The sequence below is a fragment of the Danio rerio genome, chromosome 1 (genome assembly GCF_049306965.1).
Source record: "Danio rerio strain Tuebingen ecotype United States chromosome 1, GRCz12tu, whole genome shotgun sequence".
In the NCBI taxonomy this organism is placed as follows: domain Eukaryota; kingdom Metazoa; phylum Chordata; class Actinopteri; order Cypriniformes; family Danionidae; genus Danio; species Danio rerio.
In genome coordinates this window covers 25,770,001-25,793,962 of record NC_133176.1, presented here as the reverse complement: position 1 = coordinate 25,793,962, position 23,962 = coordinate 25,770,001, and the positions used below count along the sequence as shown (strand labels likewise).

The 23,962-nt window shown below is 34.1% G+C and overlaps 1 protein-coding gene and 1 long non-coding RNA gene across 9 annotated transcripts in view; one reads left to right on the top strand and one right to left on the bottom strand.

Annotated features, from left to right (window-relative positions):
• The window catches only part of lrba (LPS-responsive vesicle trafficking, beach and anchor containing), a 431,164-nt gene that overhangs the window by 174,893 nt on the left and 232,309 nt on the right, over positions 1 to 23,962 (top strand). For all 8 annotated transcript variants that reach the window (XM_073951393.1, XM_073951386.1, XM_068221229.2 and 5 more), the window contains exons 34-35: positions 14,705 to 14,769; positions 21,185 to 21,293. In XM_073951393.1, coding sequence (XP_073807494.1) covers positions 14,705 to 14,769; positions 21,185 to 21,293 — 174 coding nt within the window. The remainder of the gene's footprint in view (positions 1 to 14,704; positions 14,770 to 21,184; positions 21,294 to 23,962) is intronic.
• LOC141385602 (uncharacterized) lies at positions 14,673 to 18,097 on the bottom strand. Its single transcript, XR_012406343.1, has 2 exons — positions 17,534 to 18,097; positions 14,673 to 15,944 (listed from the first exon to the last, which is right to left on the bottom strand). It is a non-coding gene; the product is annotated as an uncharacterized lncRNA (long non-coding RNA).

Genomic DNA, 23,962 nt, shown 5'->3' with positions numbered 1-23,962 from the left:
TAATTTGACATTTAATTTTATTTGATTAGTTAAAGTAACCTAAAAACATATGTTGTAATCATTGTATGTTTTTCTTTTTTTGTACAGTAAATGTAGGCTGGGAATGAGATATAATTTACTTATTTATTTATTTATTTAGAATTGCTCTAATATACTCTATTATACTCTAATATAAAACAATGATGTTGTCCTAATAAAACAAAAATTGCATCGTTTACAAATCATTTGAACTTGCTGTACATTAAACTGACTTCAGATTAAATTTAAAACATTAAGTTAAAGTTCATGTAATTTAAAAATGAAGTTTAAACAATTAACTTATTTTAATGAGTTAAGGTAACATAAAAACATTGCTTATTGGTTGTATCTTTTTTACACAATATGTTGACTGGGAATGAGAAATATTAACAAATCATTATAACTTGCTGTAAATTAAACTGTCCTCAAATTTACTTTCAAACATCAAATAAACCTTTTTTATATAAAAAAAGAAGTTTAAACAATTAATTTATTAGTAAAGTAACATAAACACATGTTGTAAACACTGGTCACACTACAATAAGGTTCATGAGTTAATGTTAATTAATGCATTTACTAACATGAACAAACAATGAATAATACATCTACTATTGTATTTGTTCATGTTAGTTAACATTAGTTAATGAAAATACAGTTGTTCATTGTTAGTTCACGTTAACTCATGGTGCATTAACTAATGTTAACAAGCATGGACTTGGATGTTAATAATGCATTAGTAAATGTTCAATTATGATTAATAAATGCTGTACATGTGTTGTTCATGATTAGTTCATGTTAGTAAATGCATTAACTAATGAACCCTATTGTAAAGTGTTACCAAAACACTTATAGATTGTGTTACACACTATCTAGGGATGGTGCACAACATGAAAGACAAGACACAAAATGTGAAATCAAAATTATATTGGGGTTTGAATTTGAAACAACAAACCAAAATTCCTTTATTTTAAACCCCTACCTTACCTTACATGATATACTTTTTTACACAATATGTTAGCTGGGAATGACTTAATTAATGTCTTAATTAAAACAGACATACAAACAAACAAAAAACAGATTAGGTTTACAAATAAATTTAACCTGTTGTGCCCTAAACTGACTTCAAATGAAATTGTTAAGTTATTAAGTTGTTAAAGTTACAAGTCATGTACCTTCAAAAAAGATTAAACAAAAGTTTAAACAATTGAATTATTTTAATGAATTAAAGTACCTGTATCTCAAAAACATATGTTGTAATCACTTATTAATTGTATGCTTGTTTTAAATAGCCTGTTGGCGGGGAATGAGAAATATTATTGAAGCTATTTATTTAGTTATAGTGCAAATGAACAAATGCTGCCGTAATTCTTTTTAAAACTTGAATCAGATTATGTTTACAAATTATTTTACCTTACTGTGCATCAAACCGACTTCAAATGAAATGTAATGCATCACTAAATGTCATTTAACATAAAATTAAGTTTAAATATATAACTTATTTTAATGAGTAGTTGTTATAATGATAGTTGATCTTGAATCTTGCATTTAGAATCTGTCTACGCTCTTCTGCTTATTTACATATGTAGGTATGCGTATTCACAAAATTTAAATAGCATTATAACGGTTTACGTTCTCACCACGTGTCAAACATATAATCCTGATTGTTTCTATAGCCCAGAAAGGAAAACAACAAGATTTATGTATGCTATTATCATTCCTGTCAGGTTAGATTATTTCAGTCATCACCCTCCTCCTAAACCTTCCAAAGAGAGAGAAAGATAAACTTTCAGTCTTTTTTTGCCCCTTTTTTTTTAAACACCTGAGCTGTTTTTAGACACATTGAATCCCAGCTCATTGTAAGGAAGCTTCTGATCATATTCAAGCACAATCCTCTATGGTCATTAAATGTTGTCAAAGTAAATATTTGCTCCCCTTGTAAAGTCTCCTTGTGTGGAGTGTCCTCACAGAATTACAGGCCACTGGCCTTATGGGATAGTGTGTTTGCTTTGGAAGAGATAACATCTGTGAACACGCGCAGGACTTGTAGAGCGTTCGGCTTGTCACATCAGTAAATTAAGCTGTCTGGACTTGCTGTCAGATGCCATTTTGATATTACGATGAGCTGACTGAAGTGGACTTGAAGTTTTAACACCCCAGCATTAAACCACATTGAAAAGCAATATTAAAACCATTCAAATGAATAATCAACCACAGTAAAGAGATATTTAGAAAGTATTTATCAAATCACATTGAAAGGCATTAGTGAAATAATTAAAATTGAATATCAGAAATAGTTTATTTATTATTATTGGTAATAATATCTGTTTTATTATTTTTCTTATTTTATTAAAAAAAGCACATTGACATCAAAAATCTCTTGCAAGAACGTCCTGGCCAAGATTAAGCAGTCTACAGTTCTCATGGGTTTAAAAAACAAAAAAAAAACAAAAAAAAACGATAACAGCCTTCATCTATCAAATACAATGACGATTAAAACTAGTCTGAACATCTACAAGCCAATGTTTCAACTTCCAAATCATTTAAAACCTTTATTTTATTTTACATTTATTTGTTTTTCAACAGAACAACAGTGGTACTGGTATCTTGTAGCAACAAGTACAACAGTTTTTGTTGGACATTCTAACAAATGCATACAAATACTTTAAAGCAAAGACAAAAATAAAAGAAGATTATAAAACAAATTTAGATAAACATAGTCACTGAGTACAGTCAATAAAGTTCAGAAGGAGGACCAAATACGCCAGAACATGATCTTTGATGTAAATTATAGGTTGATTTTTCCAGTAGTAGAAGTCTGGTTGGCTGACTCAGCCACGTAGACTGAAGGTATCTGAGCAGTTGACCATAGTAATAATAATATAAATTTTTATGGCCAGGTATATACAAAAATTCACATTCTTTATCATGATCGAGACACAGTTCTAATGAACAATTCAGAAGATTTATCTTTGGGGACAAAGCAAAAGTCTGTCCAATTGATTTATTTATTTTATTATAATTTTGTCAATTTCTTTCTAGTACATTTTGATTTTGTCGCAATCCCAAAATACATGCATCACTGTGCCAATGTCTAACTTGCATTTAAAACATTGCTCGGAACAATTGGGAAGTATTCTATGGAGGCCAACTGGGGTTAGATAAATTATAAATGCATTTATAATTTTGTTCATAAACAGAAACTGAAGTACTTTTGGGATAGATATTTGAGCAGGCAGACCTCATTACTTAAAATAGATCCCAAATCCTTTTCCCATATTACCTTTAAAGAATTAAAGGTTGTATTAGACAACAATGTATATAATTCAGAGATCTTTTTTTAAAATATATATATTACCTTCTTTTAACTAATTCTAAGAAGCGTCAAATTTGCAGGAATTCATACAAATTTTTACCTGGAAGACTAAATTCCTGTCTTAACCCCTAAAATGATTTTATTTGGCCATAATTGAATGAATGTCCCAATTTCGACACACCTCTTGGTTTCCTAGTCAAAAGGCCAATATTCAGTATTGTGGTGGGAAAATCAGGATTAAGCATAATAGGTGACTTAGAACTTATTTGGGATGGATAAATAATTCTTAACATCCTTCCACACTAAAAAAGTATTTGTTACTGTAAAAACACTAGTCAGATGTTGAATTCTTTTACATTATGAATAAATGGTAGGGAGCATAGGAGTCTAGGAAAGCATTTTGTAGATACAATCGGAACACATTGTGAATGGAATCTGTAAATAAATCAGTTTAACATGTGCTTGATTTATTTAAAAATCTTTTTAATTATTGCAAGACATATTTAGCTCATTTTTTAAATAAAATGTGTATCCTGTGAAATTTAAATAATGTTATAGATGGTGTAAAATAAATAATTAAAACAATAATTAAGTTATCATTTAAAAAAAATCTTTAGAATCAGTTGACTAGGTTACATTTTATGGTTGTAAATTTGACAGTTTTCCACATTTGCAAGAAAAATACAATGAACAGATTGGATTATTTATTTTTATTTTTTGGCATGAAAAGTCAAGTGTGTGTTTTTGTTCAGGTGGAAATGCTGTCAATGGTATTTCCTGTAAGTAAATCTAGAATCTCCTTCCGTCGATCAAAGCTCTACAGTAGCCACTTTTCCGCCATAAATCGCCTTGTGCTCTGCGGACAAGCCGTAACGTAAACTTCTCCTGCTCGTTATGATCTGAAACAGTGCTCTTCCATGTGACGGATAATTTTTTTGGTTTCATCTGAGCTTCAATCCCCCAGTCTGCAGAAAACAAACAAATACTTGTGATTATAACTGATGGCTTGGAAACTGGAGAGCGACTTGTTTATTTTCAATGAACGAAGCCAAGCGCTGCGCACATTTCCTCGTCTTGCCATTGTGGATGAGGCAAAAACGTTTCTTTGTAGGCCTGCGTTGTTTCAGTTGTGTTTTAGTTTGAGGGTAATTGCGTTCTCTTAATCAACAGTGATTAGGAATGCAGCGCCACAGTAATTATCATAGCTGAACTAAACAAAAGAATGGCTCATTAGATGACTTCTGTAAGGAAAGTCTTTTTTTATTTTAAATTTAAAAATGACATCAAAGCATTCCTTTAAAATGGGGGGAAATGTTATGCATTCTGTTGCTTTTTCATTACTAGATTACACAGATTTTGTTTACAGTGTATTCAGACTGTGACTTAACACACTATGACGATTTAAATGGCATCAAGTTCTTTGTTAGAGTATCTCACCATTCTGAAATAGAAGCAGCAAAGTGATTTGTAAAATAGAGAGTTCTCTCGTAAGATTTTTATTGCCAAAGTCTTTTATGTTTACATTAAACAAAACTTTATAAAATAAATAACATGTTAGTATGCAAAAAAAAAAAAAAACAGTATTCACAGTATATTTAATAATTTATAATAAAATAATAAATAATAAAATAATAAATACTAAAAAATCTATTCTCATAACTGACTCGGATAAACTTTTTATTCGATAAGAAAAGATTCGCATATACTACGTTGGAAACCACTTTTACCGAACAAATTCCAGTATGCGCATTAAAGAACTAAAAAAAAAGGTCATGTGATGATAAAAATGTGTGTGAATGGACAAACCAGCAAGCTGAGCACATTGCAAAGCACCTGAAATGTTGTTTTAGTCATTTTAAAACACCTAACCATCTCAGTATTAGTGTTATTATAGTATTAATTACCTCCAGAATCAAGAGCATCTGCACTCTGTAATCCACCAATCAGGTCTGCGTGGTAGAGTGGCCAGACGGAAGCCACTTCCTTCCTGGAGTTTGCCAAAAGGCATCTGAAGGACTCTCAGACCATTAGAAAGAAAATGTTCTGGTCTGGTCTTGGAGTGAATGCCAGGCGTTACATTTGGAGAAAACCACGCACTGCTTGTCACCAGGCTAATACCATTCCTACAGTGAAGCGTTGTGGTGGAAGCATCATGCTGTGGGCATGTTTTTCAGCAGCAGGAACTGAAAGACTAGTCAGATGGAAAGATGAATGTAGCAAAGTACAAGGACATCCGGAATGAAAACCTGCTTCAGAGTGTTCTTTTTGACCTCAGACTGGAATAATAGTTCATCTTTCAGCAGGACAATGACCCAAAGCACACAACCAAAGTATTAATGGAGTAGCTTAACAACAACTCGGTGAATGTCTTTGAGTGGCCCAGACAGAGCTCAGACCTACATCCTATTGAACATATCTGGAGAGGTCTGAAAATGGCTGTACACCGTCACTTCCCATCCAACCTGATAGACCTTGAAAGGTACTGCAAAGTGGAATAGGAAAAAATTCCCAAAGACAGGCGTGCCAAGCTTGTGGCATCATATAAACTTCTCTGACCACATTTCTAGAACTGCTCGATCATGCAGATTCGCACTCTATAACATCAGAAAGATCCGACCCTTCTTATCTGAACATGCACCTCAACTCCTTGTTCAAGCTCTTGTTCTCTCCAGACTGGATTACTGCAACTCTCTACTAGTGGGGCTTTCAGCTAACTCTGTCAAGTCTCTTCAGCTGCTCCAGAACGCAGCAGCACGAGTGGTCTTTAATGAACCTAAAAGAGCACATGTCACTCCGCTGCTCATCCGTTTGCACTGGCTGCCAGTTGCTGCTCGCATCAAATTCAAAGCTCTGATGTTTGCCTACAAACCAACTTCTGGCTTTGCTCCCTCTTATCTGCTCTCACTTTTGCAGATCTATGTGCCCTCCAGAAACTTGCGTTCTGTGAATGAACGTCACCTCGTGGTTCCATCCCAAAAAGGGAAGAAATCACTTTCCCGAACGCTCTCGTTCAATATTCCCAGTTGGTGGAATGAACTCCCTAACTGCATCAGAACGGCAGAGTCACTCGATGTCTTCAAGAAACGACTAAAAACTCAACTATTTAGTCTCCACTTCACTTCCTAATCTGCAATTGCGTCTCTGTATATACCACTAACTGTACACAAAAAATAAATAAATAAAAACAATAATAATATATATATATATATATATATATATATATATATATATATATATATATATATATATATATATATATATATATATATATTAGTGCTTTCCTTCTTAGACTTTACAGACCTGAAACTTGTCTATAGCACTTATTCATTGTTGCTCTTATAGTTGTGTAAATTGCTTCCTTGTCCTCATCTGTAAGTCGCTTTGGATAAAAGCATCTGCTAAATGTAAATGTAAATATACAAAAAGACTTGAGGCTGTAATTGCTGCCAAAGGTGCATCAACAAAGTATTGAGCACAGGCTGTGAATACTTATGTGCTTGTGATTTTTCAGTTTTTGTTTTTTTATTTTTAATAATTTTGCAACAATTAAAAAAAAACAAAAAAACATTCACATTGTCATTGTCATAATAACATTGTCATATTATATTTTGTGTGTAGAATTTTGAAGAAATAAATGAATATAATCCATTTTGGAATAAGGCTGTAACATAAAAATGTGGAAAAAGTGAAGTACTATGAATACTTTCCGGATGCACTATAACATTGAAGTTGTGTTCTATTGTCTAACTTGAATTCTGGGTAAAGGAACTCATATTTGTGTTGATAATTTTTGATAGTCTTTCACTTTCTCTCCTATTTTTTGATGTTATATCTAGTGATTGTCCATGTTGACTAACATATTTAGATTGTTCATGTTATTTATCTTTTTAATAACGTTGATGTTCAAAATTTTGGTAATAGGGGTTTGTTAATAATAATAATAATAATAATAATAATAATAATAATAATAAAAAGAATAGTCTAATTTATTTATGAAAAAGAAAGAAATTTTTATATTTCATTCATATATTCATAATATAATCTATAATGATTGCTAAAAAATAATAATGTAATAGATATGTTTAGCCATAAACAAGTTAAAGTTATTTAAGAGCAAAACATTTTTTGCAGCATCTTAGACTTTTCTTAGTTGCACGTTCAGAATCAGCGTTTGAGTTATTGAGCTCTCAGCTTCAGGATAGCTTGTTTATGTAGCCGACCTTCAATAAAAGTGAAACTGACAGTTTACGCAAGTGTGCTTTGATAGATTTGACCTTGAGGAAGTGTTCCCTGTGTGCTGGTCTTTGTGGTTTTACTGTGACTTGATGGAAATGGCTCAATTATAAATGTGCTTGATGAAGAGTGTTAGGTTTATTTCACAGTGGTCATCATTACTTGTTTATCTTTACGATACAAAGTTTCTCAGGCGCTGCTTGCGTAGCTGATAAAAGTCAATTCTGGCCTTGGTGACCTGAATAGATCGGCGTGTATGGTCGCGGTAACGACGGGACCGGGGTAAAAGGTGACTGGGCTGTAGAAGCACCGTTCTTAGGTCAGGGTCAGAGTTGAAAGGTCACAAATGGCTGCCTGTATCCTCTCATCAGTTCAGAATGAAAACAGCATTGGATACCATAAAACCGTATCAGGCTCCTATCAGAATGACTGGTTGAAATCCAATAACCGTCAACCTTGTTCCCAACGCTCGGCACTGATCGTTAAGGCTTTTTGATTGGGGTCATTGCTTTCTTTAATTAAAGAATAATGCCTTTGCCTCACCCATCGAACATTCATTTATCTTTTTAGTACAAATGTATCTGCTTTTATTTGATGATCCCTGCAGAAGCATTTTCTCCTAACAAAACAACAACCTGGAATATGTGTCTCTCAACAGTGACGTCTGCTAAATTTTAGCTGTTGAATGCTTTAAAGAAAACACAAGTGAAATGTGAATTTTAAAAATGAAGCAATTTTATGTTTTATATCCAGTTTTTGTAAAAGTTTTGAGTAGGGATATCCTGATCAGGTTTGTTATGCCCTCAAGTCCGAGTCTGAGTCATTAGATTTTGAGTCAACTGATACCTAAACCCGATCCTACACCTCTATAATACATAAAAATAGAATAGAGAGAAGAAACAGGATGATCCTTAATTTTAATTAAATTTACCTTATTTTAACATTCAACAATGCTGTTAGCATACAGAGGACTGCTGTGAGGTAGCTTGAACAATCAAGTAATAAATAACATAAATTACTTACCTTTGGACTTTGGCAAGAGAAAATATAAAATCTAATATAAAAACAAATAGCACCCAAACTAAAAAAAAAAAATGGCTGGCAATCCCAAGTTTACTTATGTCAGTTTGCTATGGCAATGTTGTTGTCATCAACTTTATAACACATCCAGAGCGCAGACATACTCACACTTCCGCTTCAAGCTGCTTCCGTGTTTTTCTTTGCTGGCATTTTCTCAAAGGCGTCTCTGCAATTAAGTGATGTCCTGCCACATGCGTTACTGTTTCAGTGTGTACTATAGATTTTAACTATAGATTGTTTTCCAATAATCTGAATATATATATATATATATATATATATATATATATATATATATATATATATATATATATATATATATATATATATATATATATACATAACTATAGATTTTTTTTTAATAATCTAAAAATATATATATATATTAGTGCTGTCAATTGATAAAAAAAATAACTAAATCACACTTTTTTTTAATCAATCGTGATTAGTCACATTTAAAAGACTAAAAACTTGTAAATTTTGCTATCCAAATGTAAAATTAATGTAATCGCAAGACAAAAACTATTTAAATTCAAAATATATTTGTTTATTAGAATTTTTGTTTAACTTGTAACACAGATTTTTTTATGTAACCAACATACCAACAATAAACCATCAACATCCTGGCTTGACAGCCATATTTATTACAGAAATTGAAACACAGGCATGTTAATGCCATTTGAATTTCAAAACAATCAATGCCAATAAAGAAACAATTAATTTCCAAGTCGGATTCTAAGTGGACTGCAAAAAAAAAAAAAAAGCCAAAATACAATTGCAGATATAGAAAATGGAAAATTATAAGAGCAATAACGTATTGAATACAAACAATTGTACTCATTGAAAAGTTGTATTGCTGTAAGTTGAGAACATTAATTATGAAGTAGAAACAACTTTGCTTAGTCCTCCTTTACATTCAGCCAGTTGCTAAAACAGTCCAGTCTGTTGACATTATCGGGGGACATCGTTGGACCCCTGTCCTGTGGAACACGTGCAGGACAGGGCAGCCGGAGCGACTCCCTTTGTCGTAATTCGACTTCTCATCAATTAGAAATTATCAGACAGGAGGTTTTGAATATAAAAAATAGACTTTATTCCCCATAATAAAGCAGAGAAAGAGCAGAGCAGACCCCAGAGCATTCTGAAGTTTCTCCTGGACAACTCCTATCTTTGGTTCTCTCCTGAACCTTCTAAAGTCTCTGTGTTTTCCACAATCTGTATACAGGTTATTTTCCACACCCCTAGCTGTCTCATTTTAACTCTTGACCATTTTTGAATAGGTTTCTACTCTAAGTGGTCCTGCTAATCTTGGCTCTCTGCCAGCTTGCTATGGTCAGCGAGATGTCACAGGTCTATGTCATGTCAGCAACTGTTTTGAAACCAAAGTTCTCTCTCTCCATAGATGCAACTTGTGCAAAAGGACTAAATGTTTACATACATTGTCATGATAGCATAATCACTTGATAATATGTTACTCATTCTAACTTCTGACACATATAGCTTCATACAAGTATTTAACATATATAATCAGTGCTTTACATATTCAGTTATTCTACACAATCATTCTTCAGCATAGCCTTCTCCTAGTGTTGCTCCTGTGCAGGCAAACTCATTTTACACAGAAATATAACAATATTTTTAACAAAAGCTGGCATGTTTGCTGCAAACACTCCATACATTTAGAGAAACGAAAATTAACTACTTTACACTTAGAAAATACTTCACACTGAGAGAATAAAATCTTCTTCACCTTCAGATTCAACACTCATGATCGCGTTCATCCAATTTGCTTAAACTAAGCGTTCTAAAGTATGGCTATATTACACAAGGACGCTGAAACAACAACACGAAGAAGGAGCTTTACAAAAGTTAAACAGGTCAAAGTTAATGAAACATTAGAGTGCTCATGCTGAAAGGCAGATGAATAGGCTGTCTTTGACAGCTCGCGACTTCATCTGGCACTTTCTGAGTACATTTACATGGACACCAATACTCCGATTTTAATATGATTAAGATAATACTCTTATTAAGAGTCTACCATGTAAACAGTGATTTTTGATTACCATAAAGGACCACCGAGTCACGAAATGCTGAGGTCTTTCTTTCCGTTCGCCATGCGGTATCAAATTCCATTAAAACAGAAGTCGAAAGTTGAAAATGAAACACCCGAAATTGCTTGAAACTCTGGAGGAAACGCTGGAGAGTCTGGTGATGCAACATTAATTGTTTTATACTAAAACTTGCTTTCAAAACGTGCTTCCTTGGTCTTATCCATGTTTCTTTGCACGTTGAACACACGTTGACCACATCAGGAAAAAAAAGCTGCAACTGCGTTAATTGTGTTAATTTTTTAACCCGTTAAATATTGAAAATTAATCGCATGTGTTAACACTAATTTTGACAGCACTAGTATATTTTTTGAGTTGTAAAGTGCTCTCTCTCCTATCCCAAGTTTGTTTGAAACTTTCTTGGGGCTGAAAATGCATAAAACTGTGCAAAGTGGAAGTTTTTGAGGTCACACTTTATTTTGATGGTCCGTTTGTTGAAATTAAGTTGCATTGCATTTACATGCCAACTAATTCCTATTAGATTTTAAGTAGACTGTTAGGTTAGGGTTAGTCTTTCTTATAGTCAGTTAAATGTCTATAATTAGGACAATAACATGATTAAGGTGTTTATATGAGTTGCTTTTTGAATGTTCCTTTCATGATCCCGTTTTATATGATATTGCCCATAATTAGATTAGCGTCATTGCATTTCCACGATTCCTTCGGAGTTTCATGTAATTTCAGGTGTTTTATTTTTAATTTGTCGACTTTAACTGCAGTTTGGCACTTTCACGTTCCTTCAGGAACATTTCATGCATGTCCCCGTGACAAACAAGATATTGGATGCAGGTATGAACTGCTTGAAGAGTGTTGTGTTAATGGACTTTCATACCGCACACTGAATGGGAGTAAAAAACCTCAGCATTTTACAATGTAATTGTCTGTCCTACAAGTCCTACATGATGGTAATAGTTTGATTATGGTGTTTTTTAGGCTACATGCAGATAAAAACACCTATTTTACAATAAGGATGTTTTGTAAATACTTAAGATGTCTGTCGGTGCTCTAGAACAGCCAGTTTCAGACTGTTAAATCATATTTCTCCTAGCATTGATTGGCACCATTATACAGTCCCAATGGTATGAACCATTATTGGGGGGTGTGGGGGCGGGTGTCAAATGTATATTTATTTATATTATACATGTTTAATTATTAATATTTAATATATAAATCAGAGATCATAGGAAGCTATTTCTTTCTATTAACAGGCTGACCCCCCATACATCTTATTTTGGTGTCCTTCAGGGGGGATCAGTCGTTAATTAGAGGGCTCAATCTTCCCCAAACCACCCTGTAATTCGCACCCTGGCCACACCTACTGTACCTATTACTTAATCAGCATAGCAGTTATAGGAAAAATTTGTACCCAATTGAACTCAAAATGATCTTCGTTTTAGTCCTATTTTTTATGTATTTTAAAAAGTTTGTTATTTGAATTCGTTTTAATAGTGATAATGAACAAATTCTCATAAACACAATGAACCTTTTTTGTTGTGAATTTAAATGCTTGTTTACTTTGGTTTTAGTCTAACTTTGCTTCATTTCCCAGAGGATGGTGAAATATTTCCTTCTTAATAAGCACATCTATTCGCCCTGTTCATTTACGACCCTAAGAACAGGCAGGGGATTAAATGTAAATCATCATCATTATGAAATTGCTTGTGTTGCACCTCAACCTGGAAGCACTCTCTGTTGGCCGAAACAAATGAGACATTAGGGTTGGAGCGTTACGCTTCAGCCTCCGTGATGCAGTCTCTCTGTGAAAAGAGCCCTTGAGAATACACCAGCGACTTTGTACATACTCATGACCTGGTTGTTATTATTATTCTTGAGACGATCACAGGGAAGTGTTGAAAGGTTGGCGCAGCTGTGAAAAACGTCAATGATTCGCTCTCGCTCCTAGGCTATTAAACGTCCCTAAAAGCTGTGGTTTCTGGAGTTGTTTAGACTAACACCTTTTACAACAACCGGGAGAGACCTGTTAAAGTTTGTGAGGGGTGTGCTTGCTTAAATGCAATCTTGGACATTGAGGATACCATATAAACATGTTAGAGGGCCATTTTACTTGCTTCCGTCTTGCCTCCCTGAGATCCCTTCCTCTCAAAGGAGTTTGATAATGATAGAGACTTGCTTCTGTTTCGACAGTGTGTCAGAAAGAGCTAATCTGTACTGTAATGTCATGCAAAGAAAGTCCTACATAGCCAGATATAAGACTTGAATAGTATTGACCTTAAAAATGATTTAAAAATAGTTTAAAAGGTTTTTTATTCCAGACAAACTAAAAGAAATAAGACTTTCTACAGAATAAACTAAATATTATATGAAGTACTATAAAAATGTCTTGTTAGACATAACTTGGAAAATATTTGAAAAAGGCTAATAATTTTGCCTTCAACAGTATCTAGTCTGCAGTCTCGAATATGCTTTGTAATCAAATAGTCGTAACACTTTTATTTAGCTCATGTTGCTTCCAGTGAAGGGCCATATTGTGCAAATGAATCTATGTTACTACATTATAATCAGATGCTTAGCGTATTCATCTAAACCTCTCTCTCAGCAGCATGAGTGTTTGGATATTTGTTATAAGTGTGTTGCAGCAAAGTTATTCCAACTTTTTAATTCTATTCAAAGAATAAAAAAGAACTTTGTTGTGTATCACACCATATGGTGATGACCCTAATGACAAGGGTTTGTAAATTGTATTGGTCACATATTTTCTTTGGATGTTTTTTTTTTTATTTTTTTATCGGGATTGGTATCGGTCTTGGAGTAAACAATTTCACAACCCTTTTTAAACATGTTTGTACAACAATGTATCGTTATTTGTTTTTAACCTTTTAGCAAAAAAAATCTTAAAAATCAACAATTTTAAAGTATACATTGAATTACTGCTTGTTTAGACTAGATTGTATGATTTTTGGCATGGAATTTTGGTATTTGTTTGTTCAATCTTTGTGGATAGATGCTCAAGTTTTATTTTAGTCTAAAACATTACAGTCTGAAATGTGGAATGTATTAAAATTAAATTAAGCAAATTTCGAATTCTAAAAGATGGTCTTTCATGTCAATCTACAGCCGGGGTTCTCAACCTTTTTTACTGCGGGGCCCACTTCTTTCTCCAATCAAATTTTGAAGGCCCACCTGTCTGACATTTTCTCTAAAATGTTTGTATGAAATGCTCATTTACACCTTTATTTTAATATATTATATTATATTATATTATATTATATTATATTATATTATATTATATTATATTATATTATATTATATTATATTATATTATATTATATTATAATAACAAATATATATTTTACATTTAATTTGGACAACTATGCAGATATATTAAATAGTTCACACAAAAATACACAGAGACTTTTACTTTCACTTCACACATTTTTTTTTTAAATGAACAGACTTGTGTGTTCTAGTTGCAGACGCGATCATGAGGCTGTTTTTGCACCGAGTTTGAGATAATCAACCAGAGAACAGAAGAAAGTGCATTACTTCGATCATTTTAATATAGTGTATTATAAGGCAATCCAAAAATGATAATATAATATTAAGAGTTATTTTTGATCTCGCAGCCCACTTGCAGGATCGCTGTGGCCAACCGGTTGAGAATCCCGGATATACAAAGCTTACTACTTAACTCTATATTTAAATATTTTCACTGACAACCTTTTTGTTTATTCATTTATTTATTTTATTTTTTTACCTTGTACTAATTCTCCGTCTCTCTTATCAAAATCCACTCTCTGTCTTGTCAGATCATTTAATTGCCGTTTCATGTTTTTTATAGTAATAAGTGAGACGATAAACAAACAAAATCAGCCCTGATAACATGATGCTAAACCTAATGTTTGGGTAAATTCAAAAATGTTATTGAAATGATAATGTTGTTTGTTCGTATAAAACTGTGAACTGAGTGTAAAGTGTCTTTTATTTCTCTTGACAGGAGTGGCAGAACTCCATCCAGAAGAACGCAGGTTTGGCCTTCATTGAGTTGGTGAACGAGGGCAGGTAATTATCTAATCCCGTCCTCAGAGCGTTTGTTAGCAGCCTCTTCATTATCTCCCAGCCTGCGACAACACGTCGCGTGTGTACGAACAGATCCTGTTTGTGAGGAAATCAATGTAATGTGGAAAGGGGATCAACAGGGTGACCTGGAGTTCAAGGCGTCTGTCAATAACTTGGCTTCCCATGTGTTTCTGAGAGGGCAGCAGAGCCTTAGTTTCTTGCCCACCTCTTGGGAAATCTTTCCCGTATCTTGCCATTTTCAGATGGGTTTATGTCTCATCTGTTGGACTCTTTTACTCAGACTCCCTTTGGGATAGAAGGGTCTGTCTTCAATTTTAAGCCCTTAGATCTTTCAGATGGCTCTCATTTCAGTGTTAGCAATGGAAATTCATGTTAATGAATGCTGCTGTGCTGATGAGCGCTTCAGAAATGCTAATGAATGCAGTGATGCACTGAGGCTCCTTCACCTTCACTGCTGGTCATTTTTACAGCTCTGTTACAAACCTACGCTTTTCTTTTGGAAAGTAGAGTCAGGGTTGAAACAACTTCTGATTAGAAGTCTGCATTCCGATTAAAATGTGGTATAGGTCGGTAATTCTGGTGTAATTTGAACTGGAGCGGGTGCTCTCACAATTTCCCGTTCCTGAGTCTCGACATTATTTCGGAACAGCATATCTGTGATTTCCTCTTTCTTATTGAGCTTCGGTACAGGCAGTACTCACAACTATTACACATGATGAACATATGACCACTCCTTTCTGCATGTGCGCATCATCTGCAAAACGGTCCTCTGAGTGGGCTTTACCAAAATAAAGCAAACTGAAGATGCGCTGTACTTCAAAGAGGATTGCTTGCATTACAAAACGGTCAGTCTGATGTATGGGAGTCTTTTTCATTCGTCATATATATGCAAATGGAAAAAAAAACCTTTGCGCAATTTCATTACACCACAAAGTTTTACCCTTTAACATTTTGTAAACCAGATTTAAATTTAGCGAGAACAGTCGGGTCAGGTAGAAAATTGTTCTGAGCTGGCTGTGGGTGAACAAAGTCTGAATATACAGTGGGAAAGGTCAGGTGTGGAAGAAAACCTCACAGGAGTGGGCAGGAACAAACAGTCCCGCGCAGACCTCTACTTCTTACAGACCAGCATCAGTCAGTGAAAAATTAGTGTAAACCTGTTGGTAAAAGAACACATCGAATACAGTTTGACATTATAATGCTTGCCTACAGTTAGTTTAAAACAATTCTGAATTAAACACAGTGCTTTCAATGTCAAGTTGATTTAATTGCTGTTTCATTTCAACCAACATGCAGAGACAGAAATGAAGACAAAAGGACTATAGGATGGAGGGTCACTAAAGATTATTGAGTGCAACATGGCCACAGTGCATCTCTTAAAGCCCTTTAAAATATCTGATAATTAGATTTTTTATTGCAATATTTGTTCAGGTTATTGTAAAAATGTATATTTCTTTAACTTTTTTTTATTGTAAATAAGAAAACAACAACAAAAATAACACTGCATAGATTGTTTATCCAAATCTGACAAATCAGTTGGGCATTTACTATACTCTCCAGTTGATGCTGTTAAGTGAACCTAGAGCTGAAGATAAATAGTTATTCTGGGAGACAAGAAAGGGAAATGACAATAGCCAAGTTATCGTTAAGAATCAAAATCTTTACTGAGTTTTTCAGCCATTTGTGGTGTTTTAAAGTCTAATAAAAAATAAATAAATAAATAAAGTTTTCATTTATTTAATTAGAACAAAAAAAGGTCTGTTGCCTGTTTATTTGAGTAGGATCATAACTTAAGATTGTATTGTGTAAGATGTAGGATCATACATAAATGATTTGATAAAAATGGTGATAAAATAATGTTTTTTAAAGTTAGGTATATCATAATTAATAATGTGGCAGCAACAATATCTAATTTTTTCCCAGTATTTTGCAGCCCTTACGTAAACTTTTTGCTCGTAGCTGTACTGTGCATTTACACTGTGGTCATATTCATCTATGTAAACACAAGAAAACACTTTATACCAAATTAGCCTTATACCAGACACTGTAAAAAGCTCATTCCCAGCAATTTCAGACAAGGTGTTCGAGTGTCATCGAGTGACAAAATGTTGTAGGACTACTATACAGGAGTTTTTATTAGGGATTACAGATAGCGGAATTTAGCGGTTTTTATTTTTTATTTTATTATTATTATTTTTTAAAGCATCTCGGTAAAACATGACCACCATTATGAATATATTAAAACATATGCTTGTTTGTTATAATAATTCATAATATTAACAAGAAATACTCATTTGTGCATCTCCTGACTACCGGGTACAGCGTAGCTTGTGTATTCTGGGAAATTTTCTTACTTTTCGATTGTGGTCCTGAAAAATCTCTCTTTCTAGCAGTATCTTGTCCTTCCCCTTAGCCCTACGCCTTCCATCTACAAAAAAAAGGAACACCCCTACTCCTTCATGTAAACGCGCAAAACGAGAGGTAGGGGTAAGGGAAAGGGGAAGGGATCAGGGGTAGAATTAGGATTGGGCCTTTAAATCAGTCATTCAAAAATGTTTTGGTATGTCCATCTTTTAAAATAATTTTTGATAACTGTATTGTAATTATGACAATTTTAAACTATTGCATAATCGTAATCTTAATTATGATTTTTTTCCATAACTGAGCAGCCCTAGGAGACGGTAATTTGCGATGAATTTGCAAATGTCTATAGAGTAATATAATTTAAAAAAGCACAACCACCTACCTATTACCATAGTACAATCATCATATTTTCCTTTAGACTTCCATCATGACATAAGTAAAAACAGATAGAGAAGAACAGGAAAGCGAAAGGGCTCCAGACTGAAGGGCAGTCACAGAGAGCGGCCTGTGTTATTGATGGCAGTCAGGGTGAGAGGGGTGGGAGAGGGTCACTGCGAGTCCCTGGCACGTCCGCTCCCCCGCTGCCCACCGCTGACACACCGGGCTCCAGTTTCAGCCCTCCACCCTCCGCCTGTTATTCTTCCACTTTGCAGAGGCCTGAGCCTCCTGACCCGCTGAGAGACTCCTCTCTGTCCCTGGAGGCAATGTTTTATTAGGCCACGGCTTGTGTTGTTCACAAATCTGCCCGGGGTGTAAATATGCTGTTTGGAGATCAGGTTCCTCCCCCGTCTGTGCCAAACCAGGGCAACATGGACAGATAAAGCACTGCTGATTCACAAACAAGACAGTGAGATGGACAGAACAGCTTCAGCCTTTAATGAGGCTTGACAAACAGTAGCAGTAAGAGCAGGATACGTCTGATCTCCCATCAGCCCCTGTAATCATCAGATGCCCCGTGATAAGAAGCTGCGTTTGTGTATGTGTGTGCGCGTTTGTGTGTGTTTATCTAAGGATGGCTGTTCTTACATATGTAGAAACATGAGCTGGGGTGAAACTGACCCCCGCACCCTCTGCATGCGTGTCTTGTTAGATGTGTATCGTTTACAAATCAATTGCTGGTTGTTTTAGCGGGGGTGCTTTTAGATGCCGTGCTATATAGGATTTTCTGCTTCTTTTACACGCCGTGGTTAAGTTAGTTTAGCATTCAGTTGACACTTTCATGGCTTAACAACTGTGTTATTAAATCAGTGAAATTGATTTCACAGAGAAAAAGTTGAGAAATGGGTAAGATATTCTCAGTTTTGACGGGATAGATCAGTTTCCACTCACATGGTGGAAGTCCAGTGTTGTCTGATTTTTATCACTATTATTAATAGCATGTTTGTGATGTAGGGCTGGGCCGATAAAATTATATCGATATTTATTGACCAAACACCATTGTCAAAAAAGGTTAGGGATGTAACGATTCACTTGACTCACGATTCGATACGATTCACGATACTAATCTCACGATTTTTGATTTAGTCACGATTTTGAACAAAATTATTTAAAACAAATTTAAGATGAAGAGCCCTTTCATTTTTTTCTTAAATGCTGCACTTCTTGCAAAATATATTTTCTGCCATAACTAAATTGCTATTTAAAAAACTAATTCCAGAAAAAAAAATACTTTCTTAAGAACTAAAACAGTGACTGTGCTGTGATTTTTACATTTTTAAAAAGATATCTCTGTTTTCTGGTATGAGCTGAGATCTTTGCACATTTACAATGTTGCTTACTGATGAGAAAACTCTTTCACTGGGGACTGAGATGGCTGGTGTGGAGAGGAAAGCCTTTACTAAATCAGAGAGCAGTGTGTACAGAGGTGGTCATTAGGCCCTCTGGCCACTGGCATAAAAAAGGGATTTTAAAATTACTAATTATAAAGTAGAATAGAGACAGGAGTTGAACATGATTATGAAGGTGAACATCTAATATTACTTTTATAATTAATTATTATATGTGCCATTGTGATACACTTAAAAAGAGGTAATCTTTTTTTTTAATATTCAATAATTATAAGCAAATTAATAAAATATGCATAAACTAATTTGAAAAGGAGAGGGTAAAATAATACCTTGTTCTGTAACAGAACAACTTTCTCTTTCAGTCTGAAACCCATCTTCACACTTTCGCTATTAAAATACAAATGCACCGTGTTTTTTTGCGTTTAGACATCTGTGACAGTAGTTTTTCACCTTGCTGATGGTTTATATTCATTATATTTGTTCTTCTTTTAGTGTATGTAAACATCTTTTTGCAGTATTTGTACACAGTTTGGTGCTCTTTACTGCTGTCATTTTACTCTGCTGCCCTGCCTCTTGCTCGCCGGTTATATGCATGTAATGCGATAACCACAGCACCCCCTCTGTTCAAAACGTATATTGTGATTCATTCAACATTTCTACTGGTTTGAATCGTCACATAATTGAATCGATTTTCAACCGACTCGCTGTGAATCGTTGCATCCCTAATAACGATTAAGTTTGTTATGAATTTTCGGTTTGAAGCACTGAAGATTTATTAAAATGTAGTTGCACATGCCTTGGAAGCAATGGCGATAAGCTTAGGGTTATTTTCAATTAAGGCACACGGCTTAGTGATGCACTAGCATTTTCCAGGCGCACATAGTTGAAAACATTTTAGAATTCCGCGTGCTCATCGCGATTCATGCTAGTTGAACTAACCAATCTGCTTCACACTTTATATGGAATATATACATTTCTGTAATAATGGCAGACTCAGACAAACACAGAGCACCCAAACGCTGCAGTGCTTTTTCATTCTCTTAATAAATATAAACTAGTATCCTAACTGTAGAAATGGTTTGTTTGTTTGGTTGTCATCCTTTGGAAAAATGATTGATGGTTACCTAGTTATGAATGATGCCAGAGGAGCGCGAACACATAGCACATTGAAAATGATCAAGGAAACCGAATCCACACAATCACGCTTTTTACAATCTTTTAGATGCAACATGAGAATGGACTCTGGTTGGGTTTTGCCACCTTAGGTCAGAATAACAACACACAAAAGTAAGTGTCATGACAAGGAGCAGTCAAGAGGTTGTAAATAAAAAAAAAAACGTTGTCAGAGTGACTTTTTGGTTTCTTTTCTTGTGCATCTCAGCCGTTAGCACCCCACCTAAAAGATTAGAAGCATAGGGGGTAATATAGTCATTCAACTTCACAATTTTTAATGTTCGATATGTATTTAAATAATGATGGCTGATTCCTTTACGTCAAAGCTCAGATTTGATTATCATAATTTGTTTTGTTAATCGAGATTGTAGTTTACTGTCTTATTTTGTAGACCCCTTTCAGATGTTGATCTACCTTAAAGTTTTCATTGATTGTTAAGCGTTTACACTTTATCATTGCACAGACTTTGTAACATGTTATTTACTCAGTTATGCACTTAAGTTTAAGCATTTATGTTTATTTTATTATTATTTATTATTATTATTATATTATTTGGTTTGATTAATATTTAATTAAGAGGCCTGATTTTTATTTTATTTTTTTTTTTGACTATTAAAACTATTTGCCTTAGTAATGTTGGTAAATTAAAATAAAATTGTTAAATACAAAATGCTAATATTCCTAAATGGATTATAAAGAAGCTATTAAATAATTATCAATAACAAACGATATTAAACATTGTATCATGCTTTTTTTCCCTATCGCCCAGCCCTTTTATTTCATCTGAAATTGGATGTTTGTTATCTTTAGCATATGTTTGTATACTGAATATTTAAATGCTTTATTTTGTTGCAGTGTTTAGCTATTTATAGTTTATAGTTTAGCTATTTATAGTTTTGTTATAATATAAAAATAGGTATCATCTAATTGATAAATGTGTAATTTGTTTTCCGAAATTATGTTGTATATTCAGTTAAAAGCTTTCTCATTATTGAAAATAATTTAGGCAGAATAATGTAACGTTGGGTATGTGTCTATCTCTTAATAATCTTCAATGTGTTTTTGATATGCAGGCTGCTGAGCCACACCATGAAGGACCATCTGGTGCGTGTAGCTAATGAGGCCGAGTTCATTCTGAGCCGCCAGAGAGCAGAGGACATCCAAAAGCATGCCGAGTTTGAGGTGAGCACAATCTCATACTTGAACACACACACACACACACACACTCACCGTCAGTCTACATGACTTCTAGTCTGCATTCAATGACACTCATAAAACTCTTAAAAGTTTGTAGTATAGTTAAAGACCCAATGAATAGAATTAATAGACACACTAGTAATTACTCTCACAAATGATCTCTAAAATCAGAACGACCTAAAATGAGAATAGTAACACTTTCTTCTGACTAGTAATTAGCAAATCATGGTTAACAGCTATGGCATAAAGCTGTGGTTCTCAAACTGTTTGCGGGCTTCCTTCTAGTGGTAAGCGACTTTTAACCCCTTGATGTGAGCGATTACACTGACGTGATCAACACCGGCTTTTCCCTGAAGCGTACAATTACATCGGTGTGCTTGGAATGTTTACTTTTGTTCATTGCGTCATCAAATGCTAAAAATCAACCAGCTTTAGCGAGCCAGAGAAAGAGACGTGCGGCTAGGGTGCTTGCGAAGCATGATACATGCTAGAGAAGCGCTTTTGCAGACCAGTGCTGTTGTGTTGGCATTTCAGTTACTGCTTACTCAGAAATTTCCCCATGCTGCATCGATGGTAAAATAATTATCACAAATGTGTTAAAATAGTGTGTTCGAAGTTGTTTAAAATAATTCATGTTGTTGATATATAAAGTTATTTGTTTTGTAAAGCAGCGTGCCTTTCGATTAATTTGTTACCTCAAATTTAGGCTAATTCATCTGGTTGTGATTTAAATGTCATGGGACACAAAACATAGACTCAAGCAACTTTGCCATGCTTGAAGCTTAGATAAGATCTTAAGTCACGAAAATTCCACACATATGAATGGATAAATCATGTATGAACTGGTCAAGCAGTGTATTTATGCATATAATCACTCACTTTTCTGACGCACTCTAAATGATGCGCAGTAAGCAAATTTCATTTCTAATTTAAATATGTAATTCCAAATTATTTACTTTAAAATACAGGATATTGTTTAGATTTCAAAGATGTTAAAATATGTTGTGTACATGCAACATATTTCAAAATTTATCAAAAATGGTTTATATATGAATATGATGACATATAGACTATATGAGGTCCAAGCAACAATTCCAGGTTTTAATGAATAGATTAGTATTTGGGCGTCGCAGTGGTGCAGGAGGTAGTGCTGTCGCCTCACAGCAAGAAGGTTGCTGGTTTGAGCCTCGGCTGGGTCAGTTGGCGTTTCTGTGTGAAGTTTGCATGTTCTTGCTGCGTTCACGTGGTTTTCCTCCGGGTGCTCCGTTTTCCAACACAGTCCAAAGACATGCGGTACAGGTGAATTGGGTAGGCTAAATTGTCCATAGTGTACGATTGTGTGTGTGAATAGGTGTGGGGATGTTTCCCAGAGATGGTTTGCGGCTGTAAGGGCATCCGCTGCTTAAAAACATGCTGGTTAAGTTAGCGATTTATTTTCTGTGGCAACCCCGGATTAATAAAGGGACTAAGGCGAAAAGAAAATGAATGAATGAAAGATTACTATTTGTTAATGCTTTACATTTAAGTACAGCAGTTAAGAACAGTAGCCTACCATTTTAATTAACTTTTAAAAGCACATTTTTAACGTTGACCTTTTTATTTTTACATAAAAGCACAGTACAGTGTTAATGTTCAAACTATTTATAATGTTTAAAGTGGCTTACCATAATAAATATTCTTTATAATAGGAATTATTTTTACCTTGTCATTATGGTGGTACTTGGACAGTTTTATTTTGAGGTGGTACTTGATGAAAAAGGTTTGAGAACCACTGGCAAAAACTATTGGTTATGAGCACTACTATACCACATTTAAAATATAATAAAATATAAGTAATTCCTTTAATGACAAAGCTAATTCGTCAGCATTCGTCACTCGATGTTACACAATCCTTCGAAAAGCATTCTAAAATGCTCAAAAAAAATTAGTTAAAAAGAGTTTCATTTAAAGAAGAATTATTTTGTAACCAAGTACTCTTTACTTTAAGAAGTCTTTATTGTCAGTTTAAATTATCCATGGTGAATAAAAATACTAATTAACTTACTGAACTCAAAAGCTGTGTAAATTTGGGTGTACGAGTTTTTTTGACCATTATCGTAAGTTATTTTGTTAGACAAGCTCCAGATTTGGCTTTAGTACTGACCAATCTAATGTATATGCACAAATATAATATTGTGTAGCTTCCTATTAAAAATATGAATTTAAACGATTTGTGAGGGATGTACTTACAGTATATACAGTTGAAGTCAGATTTATTAGCCCCCTAAATTATAAGCCCCCCTGTTCATTTTTCCCTCAATTTCTGTTTATTGGAGAAAAGATTTTTTTCTACACATTTTTAAACATAATAGTTTTAATAACTCTTCTCTAATAACTGATTTATTTTATCTTTGCTATGATGACAGTAAATAATATTTGACTAGATATTTTTTCAACACACTTCTATACAGCTTAAAGTGACCTTTAAAGGCTTAACTGGATTAATAACGTTAACTAGGCTGGTTAGGGTAATTAGGCAAATCATTGTACAACAGTGGTTTGTTCTGTTGACTATCGAAAAAATATAGCTTAAAGGGGCTAATAATTTTGACTTCAAAATGGTGTTTAAAAAATTATTAACTGCTTTTAATCTAGTCGAAATAAAACAAATAAGA